The sequence below is a fragment of the Ylistrum balloti genome, unplaced genomic scaffold, assembly GCF_031769215.1.
Source record: "Ylistrum balloti isolate Yb309-2 unplaced genomic scaffold, AGI_CSIRO_Ybal_v1 Utg370402, whole genome shotgun sequence".
NCBI classification, from domain to species: Eukaryota; Metazoa; Mollusca; class Bivalvia; order Pectinida; family Pectinidae; genus Ylistrum; species Ylistrum balloti.
This window is the reverse complement of record NW_026782275.1, coordinates 278,221-292,276: the sequence shown is the minus strand read 5'-3', so window position 1 is coordinate 292,276 and position 14,056 is coordinate 278,221. Positions and strand designations below refer to the sequence as shown.

Here is a 14,056-nt window from a genome sequence, read left to right as displayed (position 1 = left end):
CTCTAGAAAGTAGTACCCTACTAATCTGTCCTCTAGAAAGTAGTACCTTACTCATCTGTCCTCTAGAAAGTAGTACCTTACTAATCTGTCCTCTAGAAAGTAGTACCTTACTAATCTGTCCTCTAGAAAGTAGTACCTTACTCATCTGTCCTCTAGAAAGTAGTACCTTACTAATCTGTCCTCTAGAAAGTAGTACCTTACTCATCTGTCCTCTAGAAAGTAGTACCCTACTAATCTGTCCTCTAGAAAGTAGTACCTTACTCATCTGTCCTCTAGAAAGTAGTACCTTACTAATATGTCCTCTAGAAAGTAGTACCCAACTCATCTGTCCTCTAGAAAGTAGTAACTTACTAATTTGTCCTCTAGAAAGTAGTACCTTACTCATCTGTCCTCTAGAAAGTAGTACCTTACTCATCTGTCCTCTAGAAAGTAGTACCCTACTAATCTGTCCTCTAGAAAGTAGTAACTTACTCATCTGTCCTCTAGAAAGTAATACCCTACTAATCTGTCCTCTAGAAAGTAGTACCCTACTAATCTGTCCTCTAGAAAGTAGTACCTTACTCATCTGTCCTCTAGAAAGTAGTACCCAACTAATTTGTCCTCTAGAAAGTAGTACCTTACTCATCTGTCCTCTAGAAAGTAGTACCCAACTAATTTGTCCTCTAGAAAGTAGTACCTTACTCATCTGTCCTCTAGAAAGTAGTACCTTACTCATCTGTCCTCTAGAAAGTAGTACCCAACTAATTTGTCCTCTAGAAAGTAGTACCTTACTCATCTGTCCTCTAGAAAGTAGTACCCTACTAATCTGTCCTCTAGAAAGTAGTACCTCACCAATCTGTCCTCTAGAAAGTAGTAACTTACTCATCTGTCCTCTAGAAAGTAGTACCCAACTAATTTGTCCTCTAGAAAGTAGTACCTTACTCATCTGTCCTCTAGAAAGTAGTACCCAACTAATTTGTCCTCTAGAAAGTAGTACCTTACTCATCTGTCCTCTAGAAAGTAGTACCCAACTCATCTGTCCTCTACATAGCAGTACCCAAAAATATGTCTGGTACATAGGGGTACCTAAAATTGTCCTCTACATAGAAAAACCCAACTTTTCTGTTGTACTGTCCTCTACACAGAAATACCCAACTTTTCTCTTGTACTGTCCTCTACACAGAAATACCCAACTTTTCTGTTGTACTGTCCTCTACATAGAAATACCCAACTTTTCTGTTTTTATACAGCAATACCTTGCTAATCTGTTCTCTATAAAGACGTATCTATTAATCTGTCCTCCACAAAGCAGAATCCTACAAATCTCTTCTATTTATAGCTGTGCCCTATAGATCTGTCCTCTACATATCAATACCCTACAAATCTGTCCTCTACATACCAGTGTACTTGCAAATCTGCCTTCTACATAGCATTTCCGCAGAAATCTGTCCTTTCCATAGCAGTATCCTAATGATGTATCTTCCCTATAGCAGTGATCTAAATTTTTCGTATGTCGATTAGGCTAGCCAATCAGATATTTACATAAGGTAATTCATCCAACATATTATGTTAATTTGTATTATACTGTGATATATTTCAATCTCATCTGCAAACAAATTCTGTCAAGTGTCTTTCATCAAGTGTTTTATTTACATCAATCACACAAAGATATAAATTTTATACTTGCAGCTATTTCTCGTAGCACTTACATAATTCATTTATTGATCATTGATACAAGAAGGTATTTATTTCATGGTATACACAAAACTCCAACACTGGATGCTGATAGGCAATTCCTTTCTATATATTTATATAAAAATTTATCACACAATCTCTGCAGTTAGTAGGAAGTTATTTCTTCAATCCAAAATAGGTGAAGGTCCTTTATCTTTCTATGATCCTTCGACACTACAAATTTGAAAAAAAACTTCATTTCTACCATTAGCAGTTCGTATTTCAATAGTAAATCTCCTCATCCATGGACACCCTGCTTGTCTGGCCTCTCCTTAGCAGTGTCCTACAAGTCTGACCTCTCTATAGCAGTGTCAACAAGTTTGACCTCTCTATAGCAGTGTCAATAAGTTTGACCTCTCTATAGCAGTGCAACAAGTCTGACCTCTCTATAGCAGTGTCAACAAGTCTGACCTCTCTATAGCAGTGTCAACAAGTCTGACCTCTCTATAGCAGTGTCAACAAGTTTGACCTTTCTATAGCAGTGTCAACAAGTCTGACCTCTCTATAGCAGTGTCCTACAAGTCTGACCTCTCTATAGCAGTGTCCTACAAGTCTGACCTTTTGAAAGTAGTATCTTCCTTTACTGTCCCATTCATAGCAGTGCCCTACGAGTCTGACCTCTCATTAACAATGTCAAGATGTCTTACCTCTCCATAGTAGTGCCCTACGCATCTGACCTCTCCTTAGTAATGACAAGATGTCTTACCACTCCATAGTAGTGCCCTACGCGTCTGACCTCTCCTTAGCAATGTCAAGATGTCTTACCTTAGCAATGTCAAAATGTCTTACCTCTCCACAGTAGTGCCCTACGCATCTGACCTCTCCTTAGTAATGACAAGATGTCTTACCTCTCCATAGTAGTGCCCTACGCATCTGACCTCTCCTTAGTAATGACAAGATGTCTTACCACTCCATAGTAGTGCCCTACGCGTCTGACCTCTCCTTAGCAATGTCAAGATGTCTTACCTTAGCAATGTCAAAATGTCTTACCTCTCCACAGTAGTGCCCTACGCATCTGACCTCTCCTTAGTAATGACAAGATGTCTTACCTCTCCATAGTAGTGCCCTACGCATCTGACCTCTCCTTAGTAATGACAAGATGTCTTACCACTCCATAGTAGTGCCCTACGCGTCTGACCTCTCCTTAGCAATGTCAAGATGTCTTACCTTAGCAATGTCAAAATGTCTTACCTCTCCACAGTAGTGCCCTACGAGTCTGACCTCTCCTTAGCAATGTCAAGATGTCTTACCTCTCCATAGTAGTGCCCTACGCGTCTGACCTCTCCCTAGTAATGTCAAGATGTCTTACCTCTCCATAGTAGTGCCCTATGCATCTGACCTCTCCATAGCAGTGCCCTTCAAGTCTGTCCTCTCCATAGCAGTGTCAACAAGTCTGTCCTCACCGTAGCAGTGTCAACAAGTCTGACCTCTCCATAGCAGTGTCAACAAGTCTTACTTCTCCATAGTAGTGCCCTACGCGTCTGACCTCTCCTTAGCAATGTCAAGATGTCTTACCTCTCCATAGTAGTGCCCTTCGCGTCTGACCTCTCCATAGCAGTGTCAACAAGTCTGTCCTCTCTATAGCAGTGTCAACATGTCTGACCTCTCCATAGCAGTGTCAACAAGTCTGACCTCTCCATAGCAGTGTCAACAAGTCTGACCTCTCCATAGCAGTGTCCCATCAATCTTTCCTCTCCCTGAAATTGGTTACTCACATATCCACAGCCAGGTCACCACTGGTTCCTCCTTTTTTAAAAACTTTTTATTGGTCTTTCCTCCATACAACAATCTTGTAATAAAAAATATCTATCTACCAAAGTCATCTGCTACATACACTGACCTGCTAGAGGTCAATCATTTCCACAAAAATCTCATAAGCCTATTTATGTCCACACCAATCTCACAGATGTTGATGAAGATGTTATCTCATCACATCAATGCCAAAGAGGTCAATCAATTCAAGTCAGTACTGTACTGATCTGTCACTATCCATGTCCAGTGTCTTTACCAGTCTCCTAGAGGTCAATCTGATAAACACATGACCCTAGTTACCCATCACTATCCATGTCAAGTGTCTACAATATTCTCATTGACTTTTATCTGTTGAAGAAAGTGCCTTACTGACCAATCACTGTCAATTTCCAGAGTCTACAACAGCCTTTTAGAGTTCAATCTGTTGAAGTCAGTACCCTACATATCAATCACTGTTCATGTCCATTGTCTATACCAGTCTCATTGAGGTCAATCTGTTGTTGAAGTCAGTACCCTACATATCAATCACTGTCCATGTCCATTGTCTATACCAGTCTCACTGAGGTCAATCTGTTGTTGAAGTCAGTGCCCTTCATATCAATCACTGTTCATATCCATTGTCTATACCAGTCTCCTTGAGGTCAATCCGTTGTTGAAGTCAGTGCCCTACATATCAATCACTGTTCATGTCCATTGTCTATACCAGTCTCCTTGAGGTCAATCCGTTGTTGAAGTCAGTGCCCTACATATCAATCACTGTTCATGTCCATTGTCTATACCAGTCTCCTTGAGGTCAATCTGTTGTTGAAGTCAGTGCCCTACATATCAATCACTGTTCATGTCCATTGTCTATACCAGCCTCATTGAGGTCAATCTGTTGTCGAAGTATGTACCCTACTGATTAATCACTGTTCATGTCTATACCAGTCTCCTTGAGGTCAATCAGTTGTTGAAGTATGTACCCTACTCATCCCAGTATTCTAGCTTCTTGATAACCTTTCTGTTTCAAAATCACAGTCCAACCATTAGCCTCCCATCTTCACACCATAGGTATCTGTAACTTGTCTATCATTTAAGGCTGTCAAGCTGAGATTCCTTAGGATAACATTCTCTCTCCAAGTCGCCTACAGTTCTAACAAATGTCCTCAACAGTGTTGCATTAATGTGGCATAGTGAGGCCACAAACATGGCATCTGCAATAAATCAGAATAAAAATAGTAAATAAATCTCAAAAAAAATTTAATTACTGAACAATTTGGTGGATATCATTGTCAGGTTAGCTTGGTATAATGGAACACATTATCCTTCAGGAATACATCTTTATACAGTGTGTAATATCTTGCTTACTCATCTGATGCTCAACCGATCAAGCTAATGAGAAGTTCTCTCGAGCCGAGTGGTATGTTGAGGATTGTATCTTTCCAAGGTTACATACTTCCCCTCCTGGAAATAACTCATTCTTGAAATTCCAGGGGTTACAGCAGAACTTATGAAAGTGAGTATTATTCCCAAGACTCTACTTGGCCACCAATTTAACGGAGGTCATTATTCATTCTAGCTTCAGATTCTAATTTGGAAACCTTGGCTTACTAGTACGATGCTCAACCGATCAGGTTAAAGAGAAATGCTAATTACCAACAGTATATTGTGGCTATAATTTTATCAGGGATACAAGTGTGTGCTTTATGCCTGAAAAATTGCGCCTTGGCATTTATTTAACTTCAAATTGATATCTAGCTGTGGATATTCTAGTGATTAGTGATAAAAACTGTATTGACAGAACATTTAATTCATTACACTTACCATTAAGTAACACTGTCAAAGGTACAGTTTCCAAAAGGGTCTTCTCTGGGTTTGAACTGATTTTCTGTCCTGCATTGTGACTAGCTGAATGGAATGTGTCCATCTCACTCTGTACATTCAGTTCATGCTCAGAGTCAAATGTATAATTATGGGGAATGTTTTCTTTGCCAAGGTCCTGTATCTTTTTCTCAACCAATTCAAGCTGCTGAAGGACCAAGACTGGACTTCCTGTGTATTCTTCACAAACCAGAAGATTATGAAGTCTGGTTCCATCAGTGTCTTGGAGGAAACCAATCTGACATCAATAAAAGGTAACGGTGAATAATTAAGACATTAAGCTTTATGAGTCCGTTAATATGTATTTTATTCCATGTGTACAAATAGTGTTCTTTGATACTTTAAGTACATGTCATCGATTTCTCCTTCCATTTTGCTAACTCTCTAGTTGCTATCATATTGCAGGTCTACTTTCCCTTGTTTTCTGATCATAATTTCTTAATACATGTACGTCTCTCCAGATGTATGATCCAAGCACAAACTGATTGTACGCAATAGCAACAACAGTAGGTTTAGTAACCTGACATCAAACATTTCCTGTACAATCAATAACACTGTATTATTTAATTATAATACTTTGGTACAAGGAATCATTACAGTATTTAAAATACTTTCATTTATCAACTGTAAATAGTTTGTCTATTCCAGGTATGGACAATCCTGGATTTTGATTCCATGTGTGTTTCATAAAAAAAACAACAACAGGCCCATTGGCCTTAACCATCTGACATAAAGACCTAGATATGAAAGAGGCCAAATAGACTTAAAACTGGTTTATAAAAACATTTTCTGCATATTTGAAATCATATTCTTCATACATTCACTACACAAATGTCATTACTCCATACATATTGCTTGTTTATAAAGCATGCAACAGGCCCAATATCAAGACATTTGGCCTTTATGTTACTGAGAAGTTACTTACACATTTGACCCCTGTGATCTCGAAAATAGGTCAAGGTGAAAAAACTCGGTAGCCCTTCATTTCATCAAGCTACAACCCAATATCAGCAGCTTGCCTCTTTTGGTTATTGAGAAGTTGTTGTTTGAATATATTACCATATTTTACCCCTGTGGTCTTGAAGTTATTTGAATGAAAAGTTTATGCACAACACAAGGTGCATTACAATGGATGAAAAAGGATGGCTTGGTAGTCCTTTATCCTAGCATGCTACAGGACCAATATCATTGACCTTCTGGTTATTAAAAAGAAGTCGTTTAAAGATTTTGACATATTTGACCCCTGTGACTGTGAAAGTGGGTCAAAGCCATTCATATTAACAAACTTGGTAACCCTAAATCCCATCATGCTACAAGCTCAGTATCAGCACCCTGGCCATTTTGGTTATTCAGAAGAAGTTGTATTACAATTTTACCATATTTGACTCCTATCATATTAACCCATTGGGCCTTTTGGTTATTGAGAAGAAGCTAGTTAAACATTTAAATATATTTGACATCTGTTACCTTGAAAGCAAGTCAAGGTCATTCATATTAACAAACTTGGTAGTTCTAACTCCAAGCATGCTAGAGGCCCAATATCAGCATCAGGGCCTTTCATTTATTTAGAAGAAGCCATTTGCAATGAAAGTTTATGCACAGAGCACAGTTGACAGTGGATGGCACACAACGACAGACGACACACAATGGCCATGGGTCATCCTGATCTTTCATGTCAGATAACCTAATTATGCATTTCATATCCTACAATGTCACTTGTACAAAACTTACCCTACTGAAACAGTGACCTATCATGTAAATGATACCAGCAGAAAACCGAGTCAAACAACTGGACATTCGTATTATCAGTGAGTCAGTCATCCTCAGTTTCTACAACAGGAAGAAATGTTGCCTAGTTCAATAACATATCAAAATGTAAGTATGACTTTGTAGATTCCCTTTTACAAAAACCAACTGAATAAAGCATTCTCTGTTATGATTCTATAGGATCAATCAATGAGGTTAAAAAGACTGATAAAATCTTTCACCTCTGTGTGGTGTGGAGTTAGCACAGCTTGAAGCTAATATTTTGAAAGTTTAGCACAAGGCTTAGTGTATTTATCTTTAGGAGTGGTTGAAATCATGTTTCCCATATCTTTATTTTTATGCAAGTGTTTACCACGAGAATCATTTTTAAGCTGTTGATTACATATGAAAAAACTATTATGCTTGTAGTGTATATATGCAATGTAATTGTTACCTTCAGTACTATCTGTGTCCATGACAACAGGGCGTTCTGGAACAGAATCTCCATTTCCCCACAGTAGCTGTCTGTCGTAACATCCACGTAGAAAACAATATTGCCTTCGACATCAGGAGATTTGATTGATGCTGCTGACATGTGCATCACCTACACGTTAACATTGTACCACAATCATAAATGAAGTAACTAATTTTGCCGATGAAATTGTTAAAAAATTCTATTCATATTAAATGGTACTATTATTTTATTTTACAGAAAAAGGAATAATTTAACAAACAGAGATATGACCGATGTTAAAGGAATGTAGTTAGTTTTAACTAAAATCATAGTAAAGTTGATATTCTGCATCATTTGAGTACCAAGCTATAATGTTCTACAAGATATTGTACTCAATGTAACACACTGTAAATGTGATACCATATATACCTTTGAAATGCGAGGATCTGTCAATGTATCAGTGTGTGATGGCTGGAAGTTATCTGATAACAGGACAACAGTGTAGGGCAGTCTCTCTTTTGTGACATCTGAACTCTCGCCAATGCTACCTTCGTCACATGCATGAGTGAGGCCATCCAGGACATGAGTGATAGTGGACAGTGGTAGAGTGGGAGAGCTGGTTCTGTGGTCCTGTATTAGTAGGAAATGACACCTTACAGACATCCAAACATATCTACTAGGGGCAAACACATTGCTTCTTACTCAAAGTCAGAGAACTGACTACTTGATGTAGTGGACAAGGAAACAGCATTGGTTTGTACTTAACAGCAAATTATCTTGAAGAACTTATTATTGTGCTTATTGTGCACGGGCTTATTGCTGTTTATTCATTGATTTAGTTTTTATTACATTTCTATTGCATTCCAGGACAGTAAAATATCTCACTTATGAAAAGTTAAAGAGAAAAACGAATCAGATTATGAATTCCCTGAAGCAGATAAATTTTACCAGCCCACTACGTGCTTTAACACCAGAGATAATTTTTTTTATAAATCATAACTAAGAAAAAAGCATTTCAAACAATGATATGCCATCACTCCCACTTTAATGGAGTTTGAATAAAATGGAACAAAATCATGCAGCTAAATATCCGAAACAAAAGCCTGTAATGAAGAAAATAAACGTATATTAAAGATAAAAGTTCCAAACTTCTCAAGATGTATCAACATAAAACATTACACTAATGAAGCTAAGCACAAAAATGCTAATTATCATATTGGAAAGAAATTTGAAAGAGCTCTATAAATCTGACTCAGTAATAAGAACATAGGCACCTTTGCATTTTGCATGAGTTCCTGCATTTGTTGTACGAGTTTGCCACAACAGAAGCGGGAGTTGATGAGATGGGCTACAGGCTTGCCACATAAACAATTTCCACCATCCATTTCCTCAAGGTAGGACTCAAACTACAAATGACATTATTTACCAGGAAATGAAAATAAGTAAACAAACTACCTGGTATCAACAGACTGATAAGTCTTACCAAATACCCCCCAAAATGTTAAATCAATACACATTTATACATAAAACCTTAATCAATTAAGATTTATACATAAAAAATAAATACAAAAAGATTTACGTACAGAAGATAAACCAATATATATTTGTACATAAAATATAAATCATTATACATTTATACACAAGATAGTAATAATTATACAATGAAACTTCTGAAATCTACCATACATGGGACATGAATATTTGGTTAGGTTTCTGTTTGCAAAAGTAAATGAAGTCGACCAGTCTCGACTCAGATATAACTGGTCTGATTTCATTTGTACATTACATTAACCGTTAAAGGTTTCTTTTATCCCTAACATTTCAATAAAGAAGACATCATTCCATACATTACCATTTCATTAGGTTTCGAAAGGTAATTGGTTTTGAGAAGGATCAGTTTGGGAAAGTAACATTGTAGCTAAATACACAAACAAAGAAAAATCTGAAAATGTACACAAACTATGAAATGATCCATAATCGTAAAATGCACACGAACTATCGATTGACGAATCAAGCTTCAAAAAGAATTACTTACAGGACAGACATTTGTAGTTAAACACATTTAATCTGATTCTAAGTAAAACACAAGTTACTTATTTATGATAACAACAGATCTTGGCTGATGTTAATATCTGGCACCAAAGAATTTCTAACGTTTAATCTAACCACTGATCTTCTCACGTCTTACCTGACACCAAATGATCTTTGGGGACTTCATAGCGTATCTGTCCAACTGATGAACTCTTTGTTGCCATGGTAATGCATTTGATTTATGTCTCTCTATGAAAGTACCTGAATGTCGCTTCTGGTCAAAAGGTGTTTCGTCCTTTTTAAAGCTCTGAGCAATGTAGTTCTATATAGAAAAATGAAACAGTTTTTTTAATTCAACCTTTATACTCACTTTCCTTACCATATAGCCAATTTATGATTCATTCTCTTCCAACTCATCATGACGAAACATGTGGATGTATTATGTTAGTGCCCTGTTCCACATCAGATGAAACAGCACAATCAAATAAAGATATCCTATTGTCTTCTATATTTTTACTGATGACCTTTGTTTGAAAAGGATATAAGACAAAAAAAAGTTTCAAAGAAATATTGCATTATCTTGCATGATAGTCCATTAATTCTACAAAACGAAACAAAATACCATCAAATATATTAAAATTTCTGCAAGATTCTTCCTCTGCTTTTAGCAGCAAACAGATATGTAGGCAGGGTATTATTGGCTTTTCAGCATTTTATTTCAGTTTTTTGGCTTTTATGAAATCTTCTTATTTTAATCAAGTAAAAGTTTGGAAATTAGGGTATGCTTCCTCTCTTTAAACTTACCATTCTCTTTAAACTTACCATTCTCTTCTTCCTGTGACCAATTCTACAGTTAACTGCTATTGGTTTCAAATCAAACTTGGTTACATACACCTCAGCACAGTAATCCCTCATTGTCTCTAACCACAGAACATACTGATCTGATACTGTTGGATAGTGATCCAAATTGTTGTTGATTGTCTCCCTTTGTAGTGATGTAAACATTTCACAACATGCCACATGTTCAGATATAAACGCCTCAGGAATGACGTCTCGATTGAACAACATCTGAACAGTCCCATCATGGTTTTCTAAGGACATTGAAAAGTATTTTGTTTACAAAAAAAAATGTAAAAGAACGCATATCACTTTTTTTTTTTAATAATAAAGACAACATAAGTAAACTTTGTAGACTATCAACTTATAACAAGATCTATTAAATATATACTTTTATCTTTAATGCCAATCATTCATTACCTTTGAAATTCTTATTAGTTTGTCAAAATCATTATCTCTATTTGTATTTTGATGAAAGAGAAAATATCACTTTTTTTCAACTTACGGAAATAGTCTTTGACATAATCATTGAGTCCTGCTATAGCACTGCATCCATGGAAACCTGTACAGATCACATACACTTCAGAATTTCCACTTTTACTGGTAGCCGGTTTGAAAACTTCTACCTGATAAGAAAAAAGAGGGAATACATCTTCAGGCCATGTCATATGCATCTTAGGCTTTTAAGAAACTTAAGATGTATCAAAATTTCACTTAAAAAAGAAAAAAATAAAAAAATTGTTATCTATGCTTTGATATGTATGAATCACCTTGAGACTGTACATATTTATGTATTCCACAAAAAGGATAAGACATACCTGGTAATTTAACACATGGAATGAAAATAAATAATTTAAATCAAGCTAAAGTTTGTATCAGATTTAGAAGGAGCTGTTAGATAATTAAGTGTTCACCTGATCGAATACACAGTTGAGGAGATACATAAGGCAGATTGTTTCACATTCAAACATTGTGAACTTTTTTAAGACAAGAGAACCCTTATGTGAGAGGATGGACAGTGCTGCTAGTGCCTCACAGCAGTGAAGGCGGGATACCACCGTTTCCTGGTCACCTGGTGTGTCCTGACAGTCAATACTGCCATCACATGTCACCTAGAAAATACATTTTAAAACAAAAGGCTGAAACCAGCAATAATAGATTGCAAGCACTTGGTATAAAATGGTACTTTGATAATACTTGAGGGAAACACTGCATCTTTTCTGTTCTGAAGACTACTTTTTTATTTCTTTTAAACTTTTACCTTTTGTCTAATCATGAATTAATTTCTATCACTATTTTCAAGGAATGCAATAAAATTGAAAACAAGATACATTAATAGTAACTAAAATAATGACAAATTCCATAGCCTGATTAAAATACATGTGCTTTAATTGCTTCTGGCATTTGGAAAACTTGAACCCTTCAAAATAAACAACTTTTACATTACATTTCTATTATAGTTATTCCCTATCAGACAGGACCCATGATACTCCCTACCAGATGGGCAGGACCCATGATATTCCCTACCAGACAGGACCTATGATATTCCCTATCAGACAGGACCTATGATATTCCCTACCAGACAGGACCCATGATACTCCCTACCAGATGGGCAGGACCCATGATATTCCCTACCAGACAGGACCAATGATATTCCCTACCAGACAGGACCTATGATATTCCCTACCAGACAGGACCCATGATACTCCCTACCAGATGGGCAGGACCCATGATATTCCCTACCAGACAGGACCTATGATATTCCCTACCAGTTGGGCAGGACCCATGATATTCCCTACCAGACAGGACCTATGATATTCCCTACCAGATGGGCAGGACCCATGATATTCCCTACCAGACAGGACCTATGATATTCCCTACCAGATGGGCAGGACCCATGATATTCCCTACCAGACAGGACCCATGATATTCCCTACCAGACAGGACCAATGATATTCCCTACCAGACAGGACCCATGATATTCCCTACCAGACAGGACCCATGATATTCCCTACCAGATGGACAGGACCCATGATATTCCCTACCAGATGGACAGGACCAATGATATTCCCTACCAGACAGGACCCATGATATTCCCTACCAGATGGACAGGACCAATGATATTCCCTACCAGACAGGACCCATGATATTCCCTACCAGGTGGATAGGACCTATCTCACGACAGGTAGCCATCAGTTGCTGGATATTGTCCCAGTCCATGAGATTGCCTGTGTTGTCCACTCCAAAGTCCCAGTAAGGCAAAGTATGTAAGATGAAGCGGTCATCTGCGATCATCTGGCTCACATTGTTACCCTCATAGTAAGGATTTAATGTGTTACCAAACCAGGTCCATGTGCCATTGTAATCTGAAACATGTCACATGCACCTTCAGACAAAGTTTCAATATTGATTCCAAAATCAAGAGGGCTATTTTCTTAGTTTTTAGTTAATGTGCAGCTTCATGGGCTGGTGAATTTATTTTCAGAAATGCAAGTCTGGGAACACTTTCATTATGACTTTGACCTATGACTTAGCAAACATCTGCTAATGAAAGTTATATAGACAGATTCCCTATTTAAGGTCCAGATTTGATTTTCACACAAGACAACGGACAAGTGACTCATGACAATGACACTTCAGAATCCAGAGTTCCTCTTATCCAATCACAGTGGTATTTACATGTCCTGTGTCCTTATGACTGAAATATATCAATTTGCATACTGATATGATGATAAGACATGATTCATATATCCCCTTTGGCCAAGTTAATGTGAATACAAAGTACAGAAGGCAATGAAAATCATGAGATATATCTTATTTTCATTTTAACATTGTTTGAATGTGAACATACCTTGAGATATTAAGTAATGGTTCAGACTCGTGATAAATGCACCTGGGGCCTCACAGAGATGTACTGAATTGAATTCTGGATTGTCAAAATCAGTAAGCTGAAAAGTTGACACAATTTCATAAAATTTGCACCAAGCTTGTGTACATAGTTCTGGCTTGCAACTTTCTCTTATTTCAGATATTACTGTTCCAGCTAAATTCATTTGCCCAGTATGTTGATGCCATTGGGATATGTCCTTATCACTTAGTTTGTCCTTCACAGCATTCAAGGCCAATTTCATCTGCTGGGTTTCTTTTATATGCCATGCTTCACATTCACGAATGCTTAGAGATGGTGTCTTATACCTCCTTTGGTTTGGATTTGGTGAATAGGAGAACCTTTTATGGAAAAGCCTTTCAACTCTCTTCTTAGAGGCTGGATCAGCTTGTAACGTAGATCCTCCAGAAACCTTTCTCTTCCTATGCGATATATTCATCTTTTCTACAAAGATAAAAACTCACTTTGTCATTAACGAATAAATAAATAAATTGCTTGTTCATGCACCTGTTAATTTTCAAACTAGAAAAAACAGACGATAACATGTCGGGTTTAGTTTTCCGTGTTTTTTTCATTTGTTTTGTTTTGGTTTATGCTAATAATAGGTGCTAAATGAGTTTGCTTAGTATCCACGACATGGACAGGTCATTTAAGTAGACACTACACACGTTGTACTTCTACAGTAATAGTCAAATATTATGCTACAATAACGAAACAAAGTTACGATCAAAAACATCATTACAGTTGTCATTCTTATATCTAGTATCACATTTAGT

At 37.1% G+C, this 14,056-nt stretch overlaps 1 protein-coding gene across 2 annotated transcripts; it reads right to left on the bottom strand.

Moving 5' to 3' along the window:
- Positions 1 to 1,685: 1,685 nt before the first annotated feature.
- On the bottom strand, positions 1,686 to 13,719 carry LOC132554410 (cap-specific mRNA (nucleoside-2'-O-)-methyltransferase 2-like). Of its 2 annotated transcripts, XR_009554394.1 has the most exons (13): positions 13,245 to 13,719; positions 12,551 to 12,759; positions 11,308 to 11,505; positions 10,899 to 11,019; positions 10,379 to 10,647; positions 9,714 to 9,878; positions 8,800 to 8,931; positions 7,955 to 8,155; positions 7,526 to 7,675; positions 7,057 to 7,155; positions 5,269 to 5,563; positions 2,212 to 4,658; positions 1,686 to 2,009 (listed from the first exon to the last, which is right to left on the bottom strand). XR_009554394.1 is itself a non-coding variant. In XM_060218725.1 (12 exons), exons 1-12 carry the CDS (start codon positions 13,717 to 13,719, stop codon positions 4,534 to 4,536), a joined length of 2,439 nt encoding a protein of 812 aa, XP_060074708.1. In that variant the 3' UTR covers positions 1,686 to 4,533. The 2 variants fall into 2 exon arrangements, 1 of the variants encoding a protein (XP_060074708.1); XM_060218725.1 differs by having other exon boundaries at positions 1,686 to 4,658.
- Between the last annotated feature and the right edge of the window lie 337 nt (positions 13,720 to 14,056).